This window comes from Myotis nattereri (assembly GCF_964212035.1).
Source record: "Myotis nattereri genome assembly, chromosome: 6".
Taxonomy (NCBI): Eukaryota; Metazoa; Chordata; class Mammalia; order Chiroptera; family Vespertilionidae; genus Myotis; species Myotis nattereri.
In genome coordinates this window covers 34,586,834-34,606,481 of record NC_138081.1, presented here as the reverse complement: position 1 = coordinate 34,606,481, position 19,648 = coordinate 34,586,834, and the positions used below count along the sequence as shown (strand labels likewise).

General features: G+C 43.3%; 1 protein-coding gene across 1 annotated transcript in view; it reads left to right on the top strand.

Annotated features, from left to right (window-relative positions):
- Positions 1-19,648, top strand: part of B3GAT2 (beta-1,3-glucuronyltransferase 2) — a 56,561-nt gene that overhangs the window by 25,534 nt on the left and 11,379 nt on the right. Inside the window, exon 2 of the mRNA XM_081094486.1 lies at positions 2,833-2,977. Coding sequence (XP_080950612.1) covers positions 2,833-2,977 — 145 coding nt within the window. The remainder of the gene's footprint in view (positions 1-2,832; positions 2,978-19,648) is intronic.

Genomic DNA, 19,648 nt, shown 5'->3' with positions numbered 1-19,648 from the left:
GGAGGGGCGTGCAGCAGGCATTTTATTCTTCCAGGGGTCCCCAAGACCACCCATATTAACTGACTTACTAGGACTCATAGCACTCGGCATATAGTTAGTTGTACAGTAAGTTCTCAACATCATTGATGGGTTCTGTGACTAAGCAAAATTATGTATAACAAAACCATGTTTACCATAGGCTAGTTAATATAAATAAGAGTTAAGTTCCTACAGAATCTCATCAAAGTTATAATCAAGCCAAGTTGAACAAAATGACATTATTTGAGGACTTGTGGCTAAGATTTATTACAGTGACACAGTAAGGATGCATAGCTGGAAGGGGGCGGGGGAGGACATCAGAAGGGCTGGAGGACTCCAGGGGCAGGCTTCCATATTCTCTCCCTCCCATGAGGGCTCACAGAGAGCACGCCTTCCCTCCAGCAAAGATGTAACCACAGGTACATAGTGTTCATGCCCCGGGAAGCCCATGTCAGGGTCAGAGTTTTTATTGGAGTCTGGTCACCAGTATTTCAGATCCCCAAAGGAAAGCAGGTGCTTAGTACCCCAGGCAGGCAAACAACCTTATCAGTGTAGGGTTTATTTCAAGCCAGGTTTTCAGATGCCAGCCAAGGGTCAGCCTGGTATGCAGGCCTTTCTAAAGATAACAGTGTCAGGACTATTCATTCTTTTCGGCAGTCAATTGTACTTCAGTAGAACTTTCTTTTTGTTGTTTTTCTTTATTTAAATTATTTTTAATTTTTCAATTATAGTGACATATAATATCAGTTTCAGGTGTACCCCTCCAGTGATTAGAACAGAACAGAAACAGATTCATAGATATAGAGATCATTTTGATGGTTTCCAGATGGAAAGGGTCTATGGGAGATGAGTGAAAAAAGATGAAGGGTTTAAGAAGTACAAAATTGGTTGTTACAGAATTGTCATGGGGATATGAAGTACAGCATAGGGAATATAGTCAATAATATTCTAATAACTATGTATGCTGACAGTCTTATGGGAGGTCCCTTGTAGGTAACTAACTGCTTTTCTCTTTCTGCTTTTAAGATTCTCTTTTTCTTTAACCTTTGGCATTTTAATTATGATGTGTTTTGGTGTGGGCCTCTTTGGGTTCATCTTGTTTGGGACTCTCTGCACTTCCTGGACTTGTATGTCTATTTCCTTCACCAGATTAGGCAAGTTTTCTGTCATTACTTGTTCAAATAGATTTTCAACTTCTTGCTTTCTCTTCCCCTTCCAGCACCCCCATGTTACAAATGTTAGTATGCTTGAAGTTGTCCCAGAGGCTCTTCATATTTCTGGATTCTTTTTTCTTTTTGCTCATCTGATTGGATGTTTTTTGCTTCCTTATATTCCAAATCACTGATTTGATTATCAGCTTCATCTACTGTTGATACCTTATAATGTATTAGTATATTCTTCATTTCAGTTAGTGTATCCATTATTATACCTCAGTAGAACTTTCTAAAAAATCATAATATGTGCTGGTATGAGCTAGTACAAGGCAACAGTGATTAATTTATTGAAAAAGGAGTAGACTTAAAAAGTAGTAATTTCAGATTTGGGGAAGACCAACAAAGTGAGATCTTTATTACTTGGTGCACTTCATGCCCTTAAGTCCTCTCGTTAGAATGAGGTGGGGTATTAATAAAAGAGTCAAGTTGAGATGTTTGGCAAATGGGAGCATCTAATTATTTTTAATCTTTAATAATTTGACTTTTCATTTGAATTGTATTTTAAAATCTTTCCCAAATACATAATTTTCCCTTTTTTCATTAAAAAAAAAATCCTTGATTGATAATCATTATTTTAGCCATTGGTTACTGATCATGACCCAGTTCTATAGCAAATGAAAGGTAAAGTATTGGTGTTAAGATTATAATTACCTTAACAACAGCACTACCTCACCCAGGTAAGAGGGTGAGTGGAGCTGGCCAGCTGATACTTTGATGGATGGGCCCATAAGCCATGGGCCCAGTGTGGAGTGTGTCTGCCCAAGAAAGCGGCACCTTTCTCTAATTTGCCAAAGATGCCATGTGGGCTGACTCTGGCTCTGCTCAACACCTGTCCAGGAAGATGGTGGTGTTTTTTCCCCAAAAATGCTGCCTAGTATCATCGAGCTTTCTTGTGAGTGTGTCTTTCCCCTTAAAGAATTCCCAACAAATAATTTTCAATTGAGGGTTGTCTTTAACCAGAACTCCGCTAGGTACAACAGGGTGTATTAGGAGAGGACCAGCTACTTCAGCTGCCTTTTCTTCTATAATTTGGCCCATTGCCGTTGAAAGACAGGCAAATTTACGTATGTTTTTCTTTTGTCTCCCAGGAGGATGCCTGGTGTCTGTTCTGTATCTGGTTCCCATTATTAATGTTGCCAGCCAAGATTTCTGTGTCTGTAGCAATAAAAAATTCAGAGCAAGGCAACTCCTATGGCTCCTCTGAGTCAAATGTTTGCTGTTACTGAGTAATAAAGTTTCCTAAAGAGGAACTAAACCTCCTCACTTCCAAAGATACACTTGTTTAAAAGATCCAACTTTGGAACAAATAGGAAACATTTGATAGTCACAATGTGGTTCCCAATAAGTGATGTTCTCTCCATCCTGCCTGAGCTGGAGGCTTAGTGTATGACAGAGAGCGCAGTCGCTGGTGCTGAGTAGACAAAGAGTAATTGGGTAGCAAATCCATCAGCAGGAGGGTTCTGTTTGGAAGCGTTCAACTTTTGGGAATCGACATCCTCCCACCCCTTCACATTTCTTCTGCTTGCCTCACCTTCTTTCCCTCCCTTCAACTTCTTTTCCCTAAAGAAACTTAAACCAAATCTCTTTCCCCTTTTTATAGATGCGAACCACACGCAAGGTCTCTGTCTGGCCAGTGGGCCTGGTTGGCGGGCGACGCTATGAACGTCCGTTGGTGGAAAATGGCAAAGTCGTTGGTTGGTACACCGGCTGGAGAGCAGACAGGCCTTTTGCCATCGACATGGCAGGTGAGGAGTGTGGGTGACATTTGCGTCGGCTCGATTGTTCTTATGGATGTTCCCAGTGTCACAGGCCACTAGACGAAGGAAGCTTTAAAAGACCACTTGGGTGAAACCGCTGATCGTAACATATGCAGCAGATTAGCCATTTAAACCTTCAAAACAGGCTCTTTGTTAATTCAAATGGAAATTTATTTTGGGGTGATTAGAAAATGCTCGTTCCATTCCATTTTGGCACTTGTCTGTGCGGCCACCCTTTTATCCAACACATGTTTATGTGCCAGGTGCAGAGTTGGGCACTGGGAGTCAGTGGTGAGAACTGACCCTGGCCTTACGTTTTCGTACCTCTCTCCAGGGGTCCAGTTTGTTACAATAACTCACACACTTATGAATATATGTAATAGTGATGTGAGTTTGACAGGCTAATCAGTTTAATGCTTATTGATAAATTTAGTACTTCTTTTTTTTTAATTGTTTTATTGCTTAAAGTATTACAAAGAGTATTACATATGTCTCCTTTTTTTCCCCGCCCTTGACAATCCCCTGGCCTCCCCTACCCCCCAGTGTCTTATGTCTATTGGTTATACTTATATGCATGCATACAAGCCCTTTGGTTGATCTCTTACCCACCCCATCCTGCCCCCCAACCCTCCCCGGCCTTCCCACTGTAGTTTGACAGTCTGTTCGAGGCTGCTCTGTCTCTGTATCTATTTTTGTTCATAAGTTTATAATGGTCTCTATTATCCGTAAATGAGTGAGATCATGTGGTATTTTTCCTTCATTGACTGGCTTATTTCACTTAGCATAATGCTCTCCAGTTCCATCCATGCTGTTGCAAATGGTAAGAGTTCCTTCTTTTTTACAGCAGCATAGTATTCCATCGTGTAGAATTCCATCCACAGTTTTCTAATCCATTCATCTACAGATGGGCACTTAGGCTGTTTCCAGATCTTAGCTATGGTGAATTGTGCTGCTATGAACATAGGGGTGCATATATCCTTTCTGACTGGTGTTTCTGGTTTCTTGGGATATATTCCTAGAAGTGGGATCACAGGGTCAAATGGGAGTTCCATTTGTAGTTTTTTGAGGAAACTCCATACTGTCTTCCATAGTGGCTGCACCAGTCTGCATTCCCACCAGCAGTGCATAAGTGTTCCTTTTTCTCCACATCCTCTCCAGCACTTGTCGTTTGTTGATTTGTTGATGATAGCCAGTCCGACAGGTGTGAGATGGTACCTCATTGTTGTTTTGATTTGCATCTCTCGGATGATTAGTGACTTTGAGCATGTTTTCATATGTCTCTTGGCTTTCTGAATGTCCTCTTTTGAAAGGTGTCTATTTAGATCCTTTGCCCATTTTTTGATTGGATTGTTTATCTTCCTTTTGTTAAGTTGTATGAGTTCCCTATAAAATTTGGAGATTAGGCCCTTATCAGATATGACATTGGCAAATATGTTTTCCCACGCAGTGGGTTTTCTTGTTGTTTTGTTGATGGTTTCTTTTGCTGTGCAGAAGCTTTTTATTTTGATGTAGTCCCATTTGTTTATTTTCTCTTTAGTTTCCAATGCCCTAGGAGCTGTATCGGTGAAGAAATTGCTTCGGCATATGTCTGAGATTTTGTTGCCTTTGGATTCTTCTAGTATTTGTATAGTTTTCCGTCGTATATTTAAGTCCTTTATCCATTTTGAGTTTATTTTTGTGTATGGTGTAAGTTGGTGGTCTAGTTTCATTTTCTTGCATGTATCTAACCAATTTTCCCAGCACCATTAATTGAAGAGACTATCTTGACTCCATTGTATGTTCTTGCCTCCTTTGTCAAATATTAATTGAGCGTATTGGTTGGGGCTGATTTCTGGGCTCTCTATTCTATTCCATTGATCAATATGTCTGTTCTTGTGCCAGTACCAGGCAGTTTTGAGAACAGTGGCTTTGTAATACAGCTTGATATCTGGTATTGAGATCCCACCTACTTTGTTCTTTCTCAGGATCACTGCAGTTATTCGGGGTCGTTTTTTATTCCAGATGAATTTTTGGAGAGTACGTTCTAGGTCTGTGAAATATGCCATTGGTATTTTAATGGGAAGTGCGTTGAATTTATAGATTGCTTTGGGCAGTATGGACATTTTAATGATGTTGATTCTACCAATCCAAGAACATGGTATGTTCTTCCATCTCTTTATGTCTTCCTCTATCTCTTTTTTCAACGTCCTGTTGTTTTCTGAGAAGAGGTCTTTTACCTCTTTAGTTAAGTTTATTCCTAGGTAGCTTAATTTTTTTGGTGCGATGGTAAATGGGATTGCTTTTTTAGTCTCTCTTTCTGCACATTCACTATTGGTGTATAGAAATGCCATAGATTTCTTGGCGTTAATTTTGTATCCTGCTACATTGCCGAATTCTTTTATTAAGTCTAATAGTTTTTTGATGGAGTCTTTAGGGTTTTTTAAGTATAATATCATGTCATCTGCAAATAAGGACAGTTTTACTTCTTCTTTTCCAATTTGGATGCCTTTTATTTCTTCTTCTTGTCTAATTGCAATGGCTAAGTCTTCCAGTACTATGTCGAACAGGAGTGGTGAGAGTGGGCATCCCTGTCTTGTTCCTGTTCTTAGGGCAAATGGTGTTAGTTTTTGTCCATTGAGTATGATGTTGGCTGTGGGTTTGTCATAGATGGCTTTTATTATGTTGAGGTATGATCCTTCAATTCCCACCTTGCTGAGAGTTTTTATCAAAAATGGGTGTTGAATTTTTTCAAACGCTTTTTCTGCATCAATTGATATGACCATGTGGTTTTTTTCTTTCAATTTGTTTATGTGATGTGTCACGTTTATTGATTTGCGGATATTGTACCACCCTTGCATCCCTGGGATAAATCCTACTTGGTCGTGGTGTATGATCTTTCTGATGTACTGCTGGATCCGATTTGCTAAGATTTTGTTGAGGATTTTGGCATCTATGTTCATGAGGGATATTGGCCTGTAATTCTCTTTCATTGTGTTGTCTTTACCTGGTTTTAAGTTATTGATTTTTTTTCATCCATTTCTTTTTGATTCTTACATAAATTGTTGATTTTTTCATCCGTTTCTTCTTGATTCTTGCATAAGTTGTTAATTTTTTCCTCCATCCAGTTTATGCATTCTAGGACCCTTAATCTGAATTCTTTTTCGGTCATGCTGCATGCCTCGGTTTCACTTAGCTGCTTTTCTGGCGAGTCCTCCTTTTCTTTCCTTTGGGGGTTTCTTTGTCTATCCATGTTTGATCTCACCGACATATCTAGATGTTGAGTCATTCAGGGGCTGTTCCTTGGGTGGCAGTGGCTCCTCAGGCTGTGGTTGCTCCTCTGGCGGTTGTGGTAGCAGCTGCTCCTCAGTTGGCAGCAGCTCCTTTGGTGGGTGCTGTTCACAGCTGTGGTGGCTCCTCTGGCTGGTGGGGGGAGGCTTCACACACAGCTGCTATTCCTCAGACAGAGGGTGTGCTGATCTCAAGGCTGCTGTTCCTTGGATGGGGGCGGGCTACACACGCAGCTGCTACTCCTTGAACTGGGGCGGACTGCTCACGTGACTGCTGTTCCTTGAATGGGGGCTGGCTGCACGCTGCTATTGTTCCTCTGATGTGTTGGGCTGCTTGTGGGGCTGCTGCTCCTTGGACTTGGACAGGTTGATTGCAAGTCTGCTGCTCCTCGGACGGGGGTGGGCTGCTTGCTCGGCTGCTGCTCTTTGGACGGGAGTGAGCGGCACGTGTGGCTGCTCCTCCTCGGACAGGGACGTGCCACTCACCTAGCTGCTGCTCCTCGGACAGGTGCAGGCTGTTGTGGCTCTGCTCCTCGGACCGGTGCGTGCTGCGCAGGGCTGCCTGTTCCTCAGACGTGGGCGGTCTGCTCATGTGGCTGCTGCTCCTTGGACCGGGGTGGGCTGCTACTGCTCCTCGAATGGGGACGGGCCGCTTGCAGAACTGCTGCTCCTCGGTTGGGGGCGGGCTGCTCACACAGCTGCTGTTCCTCGGATTGGGCAGGCTGTTCGTGCGGCTGCTGCTGCTTGGGCAAGGGCAAGATGCTTGTGCAGCTGCTGCTCCTCAGACTAGTGCAGGGTGCGGGCTGCGTGCAGCTGATGCTCCTCGGACTAGTGCAGGGTACAGGCTGTGCGCAGCTGCTGCTCCTCGAATCGGGGCGGGCTGCGCAGGGCTGCCGCTCCTCAGACGTAGGTAGACTGCTCATGCAGCTGCTGCTCCTTGGACAGGTCGGACTGCTCGCGTGGTTGCTGTTCCTCGGACGGGGAAGCAGGCCACTCACACAGCTGCTGCTCCTTGGACAGGGGCAGGCCACATGAGGCTGCTGCTCTTAGGCCCGAGGCAGGCTGCTCACGGGGCTGATGCTCCCTGGACAAGAGCACACCGCTCACGTGTCTGCTGCTCATGTGGTTGAAAAAATAATGTGAAAAGAAGTAGGAAATAAAGGAACAAACAAAAAAAGAACCAAGAAAAAAGCAAAAAAAAAAAAAAACTAACAAAATAATAATAAAAAATAACAAATTAAAAATTGAAATGTTATTCCTTTGGCTGGCTTAAGATCCCAGTTTTCTGGAATGTCTGATTTTGTTGTTGTTGTTGCTGTTGTTGTTGCTGGGACTGGAAGCCCCTCTATAGGCCAGACCCTGTTAACTCCCAGGGACTAACCAGATTATTTTAATCCTTCGTCTCATTCAGGGTGGAATCTGGGTGTGGCTGTATTCCTTGCCTGGGGCCTGGAGGGAGGAGTTATATCCTCAGGAGAAAATGGTTGCCCAAGTCCTGGGCTTAGGGGTGACTCAGCACTCAATTTGCTGCCACCTCCCCTCGACCCCCTTCTCTCCCCAGCCTCTCCCCAGATTCTACTCGTCTGCACCTTCTCCCGCTCTTCAGCACGGGTGAGTGTCTGTATCCAAAATGTCCTATGAACAGGGTTCAGTGAAAACAAACAAACAAACAAATGCAGGCCACAGAAACGGGGAAGGCTGAGTCTCTGTAAGCTCCTTTCTTACTGGCACTGCATGGTCTGGTCAGCACTTCAGGCTGCCCCCTTTAGGCTCAGTCCTCCGTAATTACAGGAACCCAGATCTCAAATCCCCGGGTGCCAACAGTCCCGTGGATCTGCTTTCCATAGTCAGGGGCTGTGCCTGTCCCAAGAGACGCAGCTGTGTGCCACGCAGTCTCCCTCTGACCCTCTGAGCTCAGAGGTCTGGCAAACTTTCCTGCCCAGATCCCTGGTTTTTACCTTTCCAGGGGAACTCTGCCCTTCCCGGCTGCAAACTGTCTCACCAGCTGAGTATACTTCCCCAATTCGGGGTGGGTGTTATTAGTTTCAGCTGCTCACTCCATTTGCTCCGGGACAAGCCCTGGGACACGTCTGCCTATTCCGTCGCCATCTTGCCTCTCTAATTTAGTACTTCTTGATACATTTAATAACTAGTATATAAAATTAGGGTTACTTATTTTTCAAGCATGTATTAATTTTTAATATATCTTTATTTTAAAGTTTTTTCTTTTCTAACCAAACAATTGAATTAAATAAGACCCTGTAGCAGACTACAAATTCTAAAATGCTACTCTATCATAAAGTGACTCATTTTCTGTGGGTTGTATAAAGTGATGCCTGTGATAACTGTGGAAAGATTCAGTTTGAAACATGAGGCTTAGAGGCAAAAAAATAACCGACATCTATAACCTAGAAGACAAAGGCAGAAAAGCTTCAAAATTGATGTCATCAATCTTCAGCTCTGAAAAACTGCTCTGTCTGTCAGCCTGTGCTTGGCCAATCTTTTGTGTATATTTCCCTACTGCCGTCAGAATCGCTATGCTCAGAATTCTGATGGGGTGACGGCTGTGTTCTAAACTGGATTCATCACTTTTATTCTGACAATACTTTAAATTGGAGGAAGCAAGATTATGAAGAAAACCGGGAGCGTGAGTTGTTGGCTGCTCTTGTGGACGGCAGTGTGGCGGCTGTCGCACTGCGTCACGGGGAAGACGAACTGGTATATTTACTCAGTGTTTAACAAACATTTCCTGAGTGCCAGTTTTTTTAAAAATATATTTTATTGATTTTTTACAGAGAGGAAGGGAAAGAGATAGAGAGTTAGAAACATCGATGAGAGAGAAACATCGATCAGCTGCCTCCTGCACATCTCCCACTGGGGATGTGCCCGCAACCCAGGTACATGCCCTTGACTGGAACCGAACCTGGGACCCTTCAGTCCGCAGGTTGATGCTCTATCCACTGAGCCAAACCAGTTTCGGCCTGAGTGCCAGTTTTTGGAGACTGTGTGTCATTGTGTCTTAACTCCAAGGACAGTCTAGATCTCTTACCCTCTCCCAGGCCCCCCTCTCTCCTTCCTGACTTCTTCATCCTTCTTCCAACCAGCCTTCTGCTTCGGTCTTCAATTCTTGTAGCCAAAGAGCCGAGCTGGCATGTCAACTAAAGCATTTACCTGAAGGCAGACAGAGAGGTAGGTCAGCCATACTTGTAAGGTCCTGGGGATTCTCAGAAAAGGCCTTTCTTCAATCAAGTCTGAATTTGTGGCTCTGAAAATATAAGGCTGACCATAATGTGTCTTGGGAGAATCTGGTTCCTTGCTGATCAGACAGGTATGTAACCTTGGACAGAAAACTTAGAGGTCATTAGACATATTCTGTCGCTTCCTGGGACTTAACTTTCCTCATGTGTAGAAGGAAGCAGTGGCACGGATGGCCACTGAGGTCTCCTCTGATGCATTCTGTCTCTTCCTGGCTTCCCACTTGGGCCCCTGGATTCTGCGTGAAGATAGATTTTGGTGCTTACCTTCCTCAGAGCCTTGCTTCAACTCAGACTTCCCAGGCACGTTTCCTTACACAAAGGCTCTCTGCCCATTACTCTGCAAAGTCACTTCAAAGTCAGGGCAACTTGGATGGGTCTTCTTGGATTTTGTTGTATGAACTTTATGTAGATGATTTAGTATCCAAGAAACCCATTAAAAATTTTGCATTAATTCCCCCCAGAATTTGTATCCAAATAGAGATAACTAAAATTCAAGAAAGGCACGTGGGTTTTGTGCATTTTGCCGGGCCTGTGACAAATTATCCGATGCTCTTTCACTGCCAGATTCCCTGGGAAACTTCTCTCCACAACATGACTGATGTTTAGAGTTTTCCAAACATTAAAGTATATTTTCAAAGCGTAATATAAGATATATTATAAAATGCGAATGATTTGCTCTTTTGTGTTAATTACCCTTGTTTTAAAGTAGGAATAAATAAGAAAACAACTTTTGCCACCCTGAATTATTTTCTTCACTTCACACACAAACATGCTCTTTTTGCAAATTACTTTTCAGTAAATTATTGATATTTTTGGAAGCCTTAATGTGAGAGTGATTTGGTTGATAAGATAATGATTCTGATTTTGAGGCAGTTCTGATTCTGAGTCTTGAAAATTCACAGCTTGGTTTAGATTCCACATAAGATTCATTTATTCTCCGTGAGAAGAAGGAAAAGGCCTTTTGGACCTTCATGTGCAATGGGTACCTCCCACCCCGTTGTCAGGTTACGCGTGCAGACACATCCCCGATGTCTGGAAAGAGAGGTGGAAGCTGGAAGGCCACTTGGCTGCCCCGCCTAGGACAGCCAAGGAGGCTGCTTGGAAAAGGGTCTGAGATAGTTGAGGGAGCTGGGGTGTCTCTCTCGGGTTTTCACAAGCTGATTAAGAAACAGGAGGCGTAAGAACCAAAATGTTAACCTTCCCACAGCTGTCTTGCCTTTCGGGGTTGAGCACACTCCGTAAAAGCCCCTCGCTCAGGGTGTGTCCTGTTTGTATCTCTCTGAAGTCATAGCCTAGCCCAGTGGTCGGCAAACTGTGGCTCGCGAGCCACATGTGGCTCTTTGGCTCCTTGAGTGTGGCTCTTCCTAAGCCTTAGGAGTGCCCTAATTAAGTTAATAACAATGTACCTACCTATATAGTTTAAGTTTAAAAAATTTGGCTCTCAAAAGAAATTTCAGTCGTTGTACTGTTGATATTTGGCTCTGTTGACTAATGAGTTTGCCGACCACTGGCCTAGCCCATCACTAGAAGCTCATTTGTGTAAGATATCGCGGCTAAAACGCTCCCTGTCATTCATAGGGTTGGACTCTGTGTCTGCATTTGGCCATTTGGACTTTGCAGAGGCTGCTTTTGCTATCCGATGAGGAAACATTGTTCTGAATGATCCTTTATGCATGTTAGCGGCACAAGTCGAGATCATTTCTGTTGCACTGGGGGAAATTTTTCTAAAAGCTTTCTAATGATTACTGCAAAAAAGAACTAGGACGCCCATCCACAAGGCGGGAAGAAGCCTCGGAGGCAGCCCCCGCCCTGGCAGCAGCGTGCGGCCGGCTCTGGCAGCTGAGCGATGGCCGTTCTGCCAAGCCGGTGAGGCCGGGAATGTGGCCACGGGTCTGTGCCTTGGGCTCAGTGCCTGCACCTCGGGCATCTGCCCGCGAACTGGTTCTTGTTGCCTAAAAGCAGGGCGGTCCACGCAGAGTTGTCAGCTCAGTTTTGAGGTCAGGGTGTTACTTTGAAGTGACAGGCTCCCTGTGGCCGCTTCTAGGGAGGTGTGAGTAGGAATCATGACTTGAAAGAACGGAGCTTAAAGTAATTTCCAGCCTCACCGGGAGGTGTAGATGCGTTCAGATGCAGAACGTAAGGCTGAGGTATTTATTTTGAATTCTCAACATTTGCATGCACCTTTTTCTTAACTCTAGGAGGTGGCAGGCAGGGCCCTGTGCCCCTCTAATGACAGTATGTACAGCTTCCGGTTGAGTGCCTGGCACCCCTACGGCCTGTGTTCCTGTAGAAATCCAACTGGGCGTACGAACTGCAGTACAAGACGAATGACGTGACAGTCGGCTGCTAAAATACCCAGAGTTAGCGCAGACCCCACTAGTTAGAGGGTTTGCTCCCCAACAAGGCTGCCGTTACTTTAGACCAGCCGCACTGTGGGGGACCCAGGCCACCTGTATTTCTTGACAAATTTACTATTAATTTGATGTTTCCCACAACCCTCTGAGGTTTGATAATACATTACAAGGGCTCACAGAACTCAGGATAGCGCTCTACTTGCTTGTTTCTAAAACACAAATGAGGGCCAATCCAACGAAAGACACACGGAGTGAGGTCTGGGGGAAAACCCAGGCTCCTGTGCCTTTTCCTAGTGGGATCGGGATGCATCGCCCTCCCAGCACCCGGAAGTTCCACTGACCTCTGGTGTTAAGAGGTTTTATTGGGGTTTCCCTACGTAGGCACAGTTGATTAAATCAGTGGCCTTGTGATTGAACTCCGTCTCCAACTTCCATCCCCAGCGGTGGGTGTGGCCCACGGTTCCTGCCTCTGATCATGTGGATGGTTTTGTGGTAACCAGCCCCATCCTGAAACCATCTAAGTGCCCTCTATGAGCCACATCATTAGCATAATAAAGTCACTCCTGTCTCTCAGGAAATTCTAAGGGTTTTGCAAGTTCCTTGTCAGGAACCTGGCACTAAGACCAGACAAATTATTTATTATTACCACAGGCTCAGTAACGGGTAACTTTCCTCTCATAAGAGTGCCTCCTGCACCTCATTTTACGAGAACTTCTATTCCCCAAAGCAAAGGGGACATGGAAGTGACGTCTCAGGGTCACTTTGTGCATTGTCCATGGACTTTTTCATAACTCATAATAATGAGACATTGTAAAGCAAGAATGTCAAACTCACAGCCCACGGACTGCGTGCAGCCCACAACAAATATTTTTGCAGCCCAGCCAATATAACAGTATGTAAGAAACATTTTAATAAAAATTTTGTAACTTTATTTTTACAATATCGTAAAAATAACGAACTACAACGTTCACTAATGACTGATTACTGTAATCGTGTTGCATTCATTTCCCTTATGCGCCTTACACGTAAAATAGCGCAGGCGCACCATCTCTCCACTAATACTAGCAGCGAATATTTTAGCAGCCGATTGCCACGTCATTAGTCTTGGACTGACTTGTTTGGTGTGCGCAACAGGAAATATTTCACTTTCAGAGAACAAGAAAAATAGGTTTATTTGTGTTATGCTTATTAATTTGTGCAGTTATTCAGTGTCTGGTAGGTTCATGTTCAAGAAAAAATATTAATTTTTATTAAAATGTTCTATTATTTTATGTTAACGATTACTCATTTATTTCAGCCCTTTGTATTCAGCATGTCTCTATCGAAATAAACCTACGTTTCTCTGAAAATTGAAGCTTTTGTTTTTTTTGTGGCCCACATAAACTTAAACCTTGTTTATTTGGCCCATGTTAGCCTTTGAGTTTGGCATGCTTGTTGTAAGGTGATAAAGCTTTTCCTTATGTGTGGCTTACAGAAGGGGTGAGAAGTCTAGGAGGACTGTTCAGTTTTCTGGCCTGGAGTCCTGTGGACGTGGTGTCGACACCCTGGGAATGGGTGAGCTCCCACAGGGGACTGTAGTGGCCTAGGATTGCTTCCCAGGAGCAGTCACTTAAAGTGCCTGCAGGTCTCGGCCAGTGTGGCTCAGTGGATTGAGCGTTGTCCCATGAACCAACAGGTCACCAGTGTCATTCCCAGTCAGGGCACCTGCCTGGGTTGCAGGCTGGATCCCCCAGTAGAGGGTGTGCAGGAGGTAGCCAATCAATGGATATTTCTCTCTCATCAATGTTTCTCTATCTCTCACCCTCTCCTTTTCTCTCTCCCTAAAATCAATAAAAACATATTTTAAAAATTTTAAAGTGGCTACATGAACCCTGGCTAGTGTTGTTCAGTGGTTGGAGCATCAGCCATATACTGAAGGGTCGCAGGTTTGATTCCAGTCAGGGGCACATACCTGGGTTCGAATCCTCACTACATCTAGCCATTTCAAGTCATTCTCGACGGCCATTCTTAAGGACGTGCAAACTCTTTGTTTTCGGCTTACAATGAACTTCGTCTCTTTGCTGGCTGATGGACCTGTGCTCATTATCATTCAGTGAATGAACTCAGTGTGTGGGATGGCACGTGGAGATAAAGATCGTGCTTTAGATAAAACATCGTCAAAAAATGACTTATCAAGAGAAAAAGAAACCAAAAAGATTATTAAAAAGTTGTTGAGAAGCAGATATGTGTTCATTTTCTTAATTTCCCAGCTGAAAAACTAAACAAACAAAAGCCATTTGAAAAAAATAAAAACATTTGAGCTTTCAAAAGAAAATGTAATTTATAACATTCAGATTTGCATGGTGTTTGGTGTAGTGTGCGTGTCCACTTGGCCCTGCTGCTGAGAAGGCAGAATTCTTCTTTGTACAAATGACTGATGGCACAAAGAAGAATTTAAAAGAATGCATCTCACCTGGCTGGTGTGGCTCAGTGGATTGAGCATCCTCCCATGCACGAAGAGGTTCCGGGTTCAATTATTAGTCAGGGCATATGTCTGGCTCAATCCCTAGCAGGAGGCAGCCGATCAGTATGTCTCTCTCTCCAATGTTTCTATCTCTCTCTCCCTCTCCCTTCCTCTCTATCTAAAAATCAATGAATACATTTTTTTAAAAAAAGAAGAAGTCTCACTTTTTCTAATTAGGTGCCAAGGGGGATGGGGAGAAGGTCCTTTTTCACTACCTTGACTTTCCTAAGCCCCTAGGAGAGCATCTGTAGATATAATTCTCATTTGGAATCTATTATAGACAATTTATTAGTACAAATAATAAGAATTAAAGCTTATTGCTCTGCACCCCTGACCTGGGGGCTGGCACGCTTGCCAGTTTTCCTTGGCACATAGGTTGGTTGCCGTGACTACCTCTCTCTCTCTCTCTCTCTCTCTCTCTCTCTCTCTCTCTCTCTCTCTGCACTGACTTCATAAGTTAGCTGGGTTCTTCCTGGGCCCCCGGAGCAGCCCCAAACACTCTGCATTATAGTCCACCTCCTTTCAAATCCAGGCAAGTGCCAGGCTGGGCCCAGCATTGCCCCAGGCGGATGGGCCTGCGGTAATGACGAGTGGCACCCACTACCCTCAGCCCAGAGTGGGGAGCGTCACTGTCTACCCGTGTTTGCCTGGCTAATTTCTAGCCACCTCTCCAAAAGCTTTAGTGCTGCGGGAATCACTTTCTCCATGACAACCCATACATCTCCCTAGAATCCTGCACTTTCTCCCTTGTCCGTGAGGTGGCGCTCGAGCCCGAGGTGGCGCTCGAGTCCCCGTCCTGCCTGCCCCCTGCGTCGTCTGCTCTGGGGAGAGGGAGTGAGGGCTCCCAGGTCTCCTGGCACCTCCAGGTCAGGCGCAGCCCCTGGCAGTAATAGCTTGAGTACATTTTTGCTGATTTCATGAATTTTAACTTTTTCTTTCCTAGTTTAAAGATTATCAGAATTAAAAGATACAGCCTCTTACTCCTTCTGAGATCACATCGCCATTATTTTAATGGTCAGGTTCTTTAAAAGGGGGAATATTGAGCTGTACTCCAGAGAGCTGTCTAAGGAGGGTCTCATTCGTAGGTCTCAACGTGACTACATGTCAGAATTACTCCTGGAGCTCTGAAAAAGTACCCAGACCTGGGCTCCATTGCTGATCAATTAAACCATAATCTCTGGGTGTGGGGCCTGGTATTGGGGTATGTGTATACATTTTTCTAAGTCCTGAGGTTATTCTGAAATGCAGCCAGTGTTAAGAACAGCTAGTGTAGGTGGCCACAGGCTATGCTCATGCTCTTTCCTGTGGTTCATTGTAGTCCATTAGTAGACATGGCTCCCTCCCATGCCATTACGGAGGTTTGAGGGGGGGATATCCCCACACGATAAAACATTTGAGAATGCTCAATAAAATTATTGCCATAGAAAGCAAGTCCATTGGTCAAGCAAGAAGAAAATTTGAGCACAGGAAAGGAGTTGTTGAGTGTGTATGTGTTTTTTAAGTCATAACAACAGAAAAGCACCACCAACAATATAAGTCATGCACTGGAAGCGCAAATATGCTTTTTATAGTGATAAAATATACAAAAACATTTATCTTTTTAACCATTTAAAAGATATATTGATTTCAGAGAGGGAAAGAGAGAAAGATCAATGAGAGAAAATCATTACTGCCTCCCGCACGCCCCCTACTGGGGATGGAGCCCACAAGCTGGGCATGTTCCCTAACCAGGAATTGAACTGTGACCTCCTGGTTCATAATTTGATGTTCAACCATTGAGCCACACCGGCTGGGATCTTTTTAAACATTTTTAAGTGTATAGTGGCATTAAGAACATTCACGTTGTGCAACCATCACCACCATCCATCTCTAGAGGTTGATCATCATCACAAACCCTCCAACCCCTTCCCTGGTGCCCACCATTTTACTTTCTCTCTATGAGCTGGACTGTGCTAGGTATTATTTCACATAAGTGGAATGATACAATATTTGTCCTTTGTGTCTGGCTTATCTTACTTAGTATGTTTTCAAGGTTTGTTCATGTTGTAGCATATGTCAGAATCCGTTCCATTTCAAAACTGAATAATTTTTCATTGTATATACAGACCACATTCTGTTTATCCATTCACCCATTCATGCACGTTCAGCTGTTTCCACCTTTGGGCTATTCTGAATACGGCTATGAACATGGTGCACAGTCACCAGAAGTCTCACTGCTTCCCATTATTTTGGGTGTATACCTAGAAGTGGAACTGCTGGACCACATGGGAATTGTATATTTGAGAAACCGCCATATTTCTTCCCAAATGGCTGCATCATTTTATGGTCCCATGGAACAATGCACAAGAGTTCCAATTTCTACATGTACTTGCGAACTCTTGTTATTTTAAAAACTATTTGACTTTTACACACTGGGGTTTGAAGAGCAGTTACACAGATATCTTCTCCACCCGTTCTCCCGTGCTGTCTGGGTTGGGGTAGAGTGGCTTAGCAGCACGTTCAGTAGTGGTCATGGATAATGTAAAGCAGATCATCTCAAAGGTGACATACAGCACGCGACAGTGATTCTCACGCCGGCAGCGCCAAGCCTGTTGATTCTGCCGTTCTCGCCACATACAGCGTTCATTTCCCAGCAGAGCCCTTTTGGCTGGCTAGCCAACAGAACCAGTCCCCCCTCTAGACTTCAACATTAGGCATGCCTTCGTGCCCTGCTACCAGCCTACTAGGAAGTCATTCACGGATATTTTTAGTATTCAGTTAATTAAGCTTCTTTTATTCTTAGGATCACATTTTCATCCTTGTTCAGCCTCCTGATTGTTTCCTTAGCAGGCTTAGTTTTCTGAGATGGTTTATTGTTGTCGGAGTCAAGACTTAAATGAATCGTTCCTAGATTAAATAAAGAATGCTTCTTAGAAATGAAGAATGTTTTTTTCCACGGGGAACAATGGCTGCTAAGTAGCTCTTGAGGAGTTTTTAAAACTAGACAAGCATTCTTTTTGGAATGGCTTTCCCTGAAGCAATCATAAAGTGTCCGCCAGTATCCCGGGCAGACGAACAGCCTACTTAACAGCCAGGCTGTGCTTCTCATCCCTTTCTGCACTAGAAGAAAATCATGCTCAAGCATAATTGGAAGTAAGTGTGGAAAGCTACAGTGTTGTCTGCACTTGGGAAGCAATAGAATAGGAAGGAACCTTTATCATGGCTGTTACAAAGCACATTCAGTCTTAGAACCATGAAAACCTGTATTAACACTTGCATGGAACAGTGGCAATTTAGAGGTGATGGCAATAAATAAAGGACACCTTCCTTTAAGATAGCCCTTGGTTTTGCTCTCTATATCGGATTTTAATATAGTGAAAATGATTCCTGAAACACTATTATTCACATTTGTTTTTCAGTTGAATAGTTCACAGATGCCAAGGCTGGAAGGTACGAGATTATGAATAAAAGCACTTAAGTAGAAGTTTCCCATTTTTTATTGAGATATAGTTTATATATAACATTATTTTGGGTTCAGATGTATGGAGTAATGATTCTATATTTATATAAATTGCAAAATGATCACCACAATAAGTCTACTTAACAATCATCACCACACAGTTAAGATTTTTTTCTTCTTGTGATGAGAACTTTTAAGATGTACTTTCTTAGCAACCTTCAAAGATACAATACAGTGTTATTAACTATGGTCACCACACTGTACATTACATCTTCAGGACTTACTTATTTTGTAAATGGAATTTTGTACCATCTTTACCCATTTTGCCCACCCTCTACCCCTGGCTTCTATCAGCCACCAATCTGAGTTTTTTGTTTGTTTTTTAGATTCCACATGAGTGTGATCATATGGTATTTCTCTTTCTGACTTAGCATAATACCCTCAAGGTCCATCCATGATGTTGCAGAAGGCAATATTTCCTTCTTTTATACGGCCGAGTAACATAACATTGTGTGTGCATGTGTGCGTGTATCACATTGTCTTTATCCATTCACCCATCAGTGGACTCTTAGGTTGCTTCACTATGTTGGCTATTGTAAACAGTGCTGCAGTGAACATGGGGGTCCATATATCTCTTTGATTTAGTGTTTCCATTTTCTTTGGATAAATATCCAAAGAGGAATTGCTGGATCACTTGGTATTTCTGTTTTTAATTTTTTAGGAACCTCCATACTGTTTTCCATAGTGGTTATACCAGTTTACAATCCCAGCAACAGTGCACAAGCATACCCTAGTCCAGTGGTCGCCAACTGGTCGCCCGCGGACCACTAGTGGTCCGTGAGGTCCGAAAGGTTGGCAACTGCTAGTTTAAGGAAACCTTTGGAACAGCGGGAGCCAACTGGTGGCCCGCAGACCACTAGTGGTCCATGAGGTCTGAAAGGTTGGCTACCGCTGCCCTAGTCAACACTTCTTGTTTATTGATATATTAATGATTGCCATTCTGACAGGTGTAAGGTGATATGTCATTGTGGTTTTAATTTGTATTTCTGTCATGATTAGTGACGTTGGGCATCTTTTCATCTGACTGTTGGCCATCTGTATGTCCTCTTTGGAGAAATATGTACTTAGGTCCTCTGTCCATTTTTAAATCAGATTGTTTGTTTGTTTGTTTGGTGTTAAGTTGTATGAGTTCTTTATATATTTTGGATATTAACTTCTTATTGGATGTATCATTGATGAATACTTTCTTCCATTTGGTAGGTTGTCTTTTTTTTTTGGTTGATGGTTTTCTTGCAAAAACTTTTTAGTTTGATGAGTCTTATGTGTTTATTTTTTCATTTGTTTTCCTTGTCATGGGAGATATATCAGAAAAAAAATATTGCTAAGAGCCATGTCAAAGAGTTTACTGCCTATGTTTTCTTTTAGGAGTTTTATGGTTCTGGGTCTTACATTTAAGTCTTTAATCCATCTTGAGTTTATTCTTGTATGTGGTCTAAGAAGGTGGTCTAGTTTCATTATTTTTGCATGTATCTGTCCAATTTACCCAATCCACTTGTTGAAGAATGTCTTAACTCTATTGTATAGTCTTGCCTCCTTTGCCATAGATTAATTGACCAAAAAGGCGTGGGTTTATTTCTGGGCTCTTTATTCTGTTCCACTAATTTATTCATCTGTTTTTATGCTATTACCATGCTGTTTTGATTACTATAGCTTTGTAGTGTGCTAGGGGCAGGGGCCTGACAAAGAAGAATTACTAAGTAGGCTGAGAGGCAGGGACCATGGGAGAGAAAAATTGCTAATTATCTCGCTAGAAAAGCAATGTGTTATGATTGAACCCAGC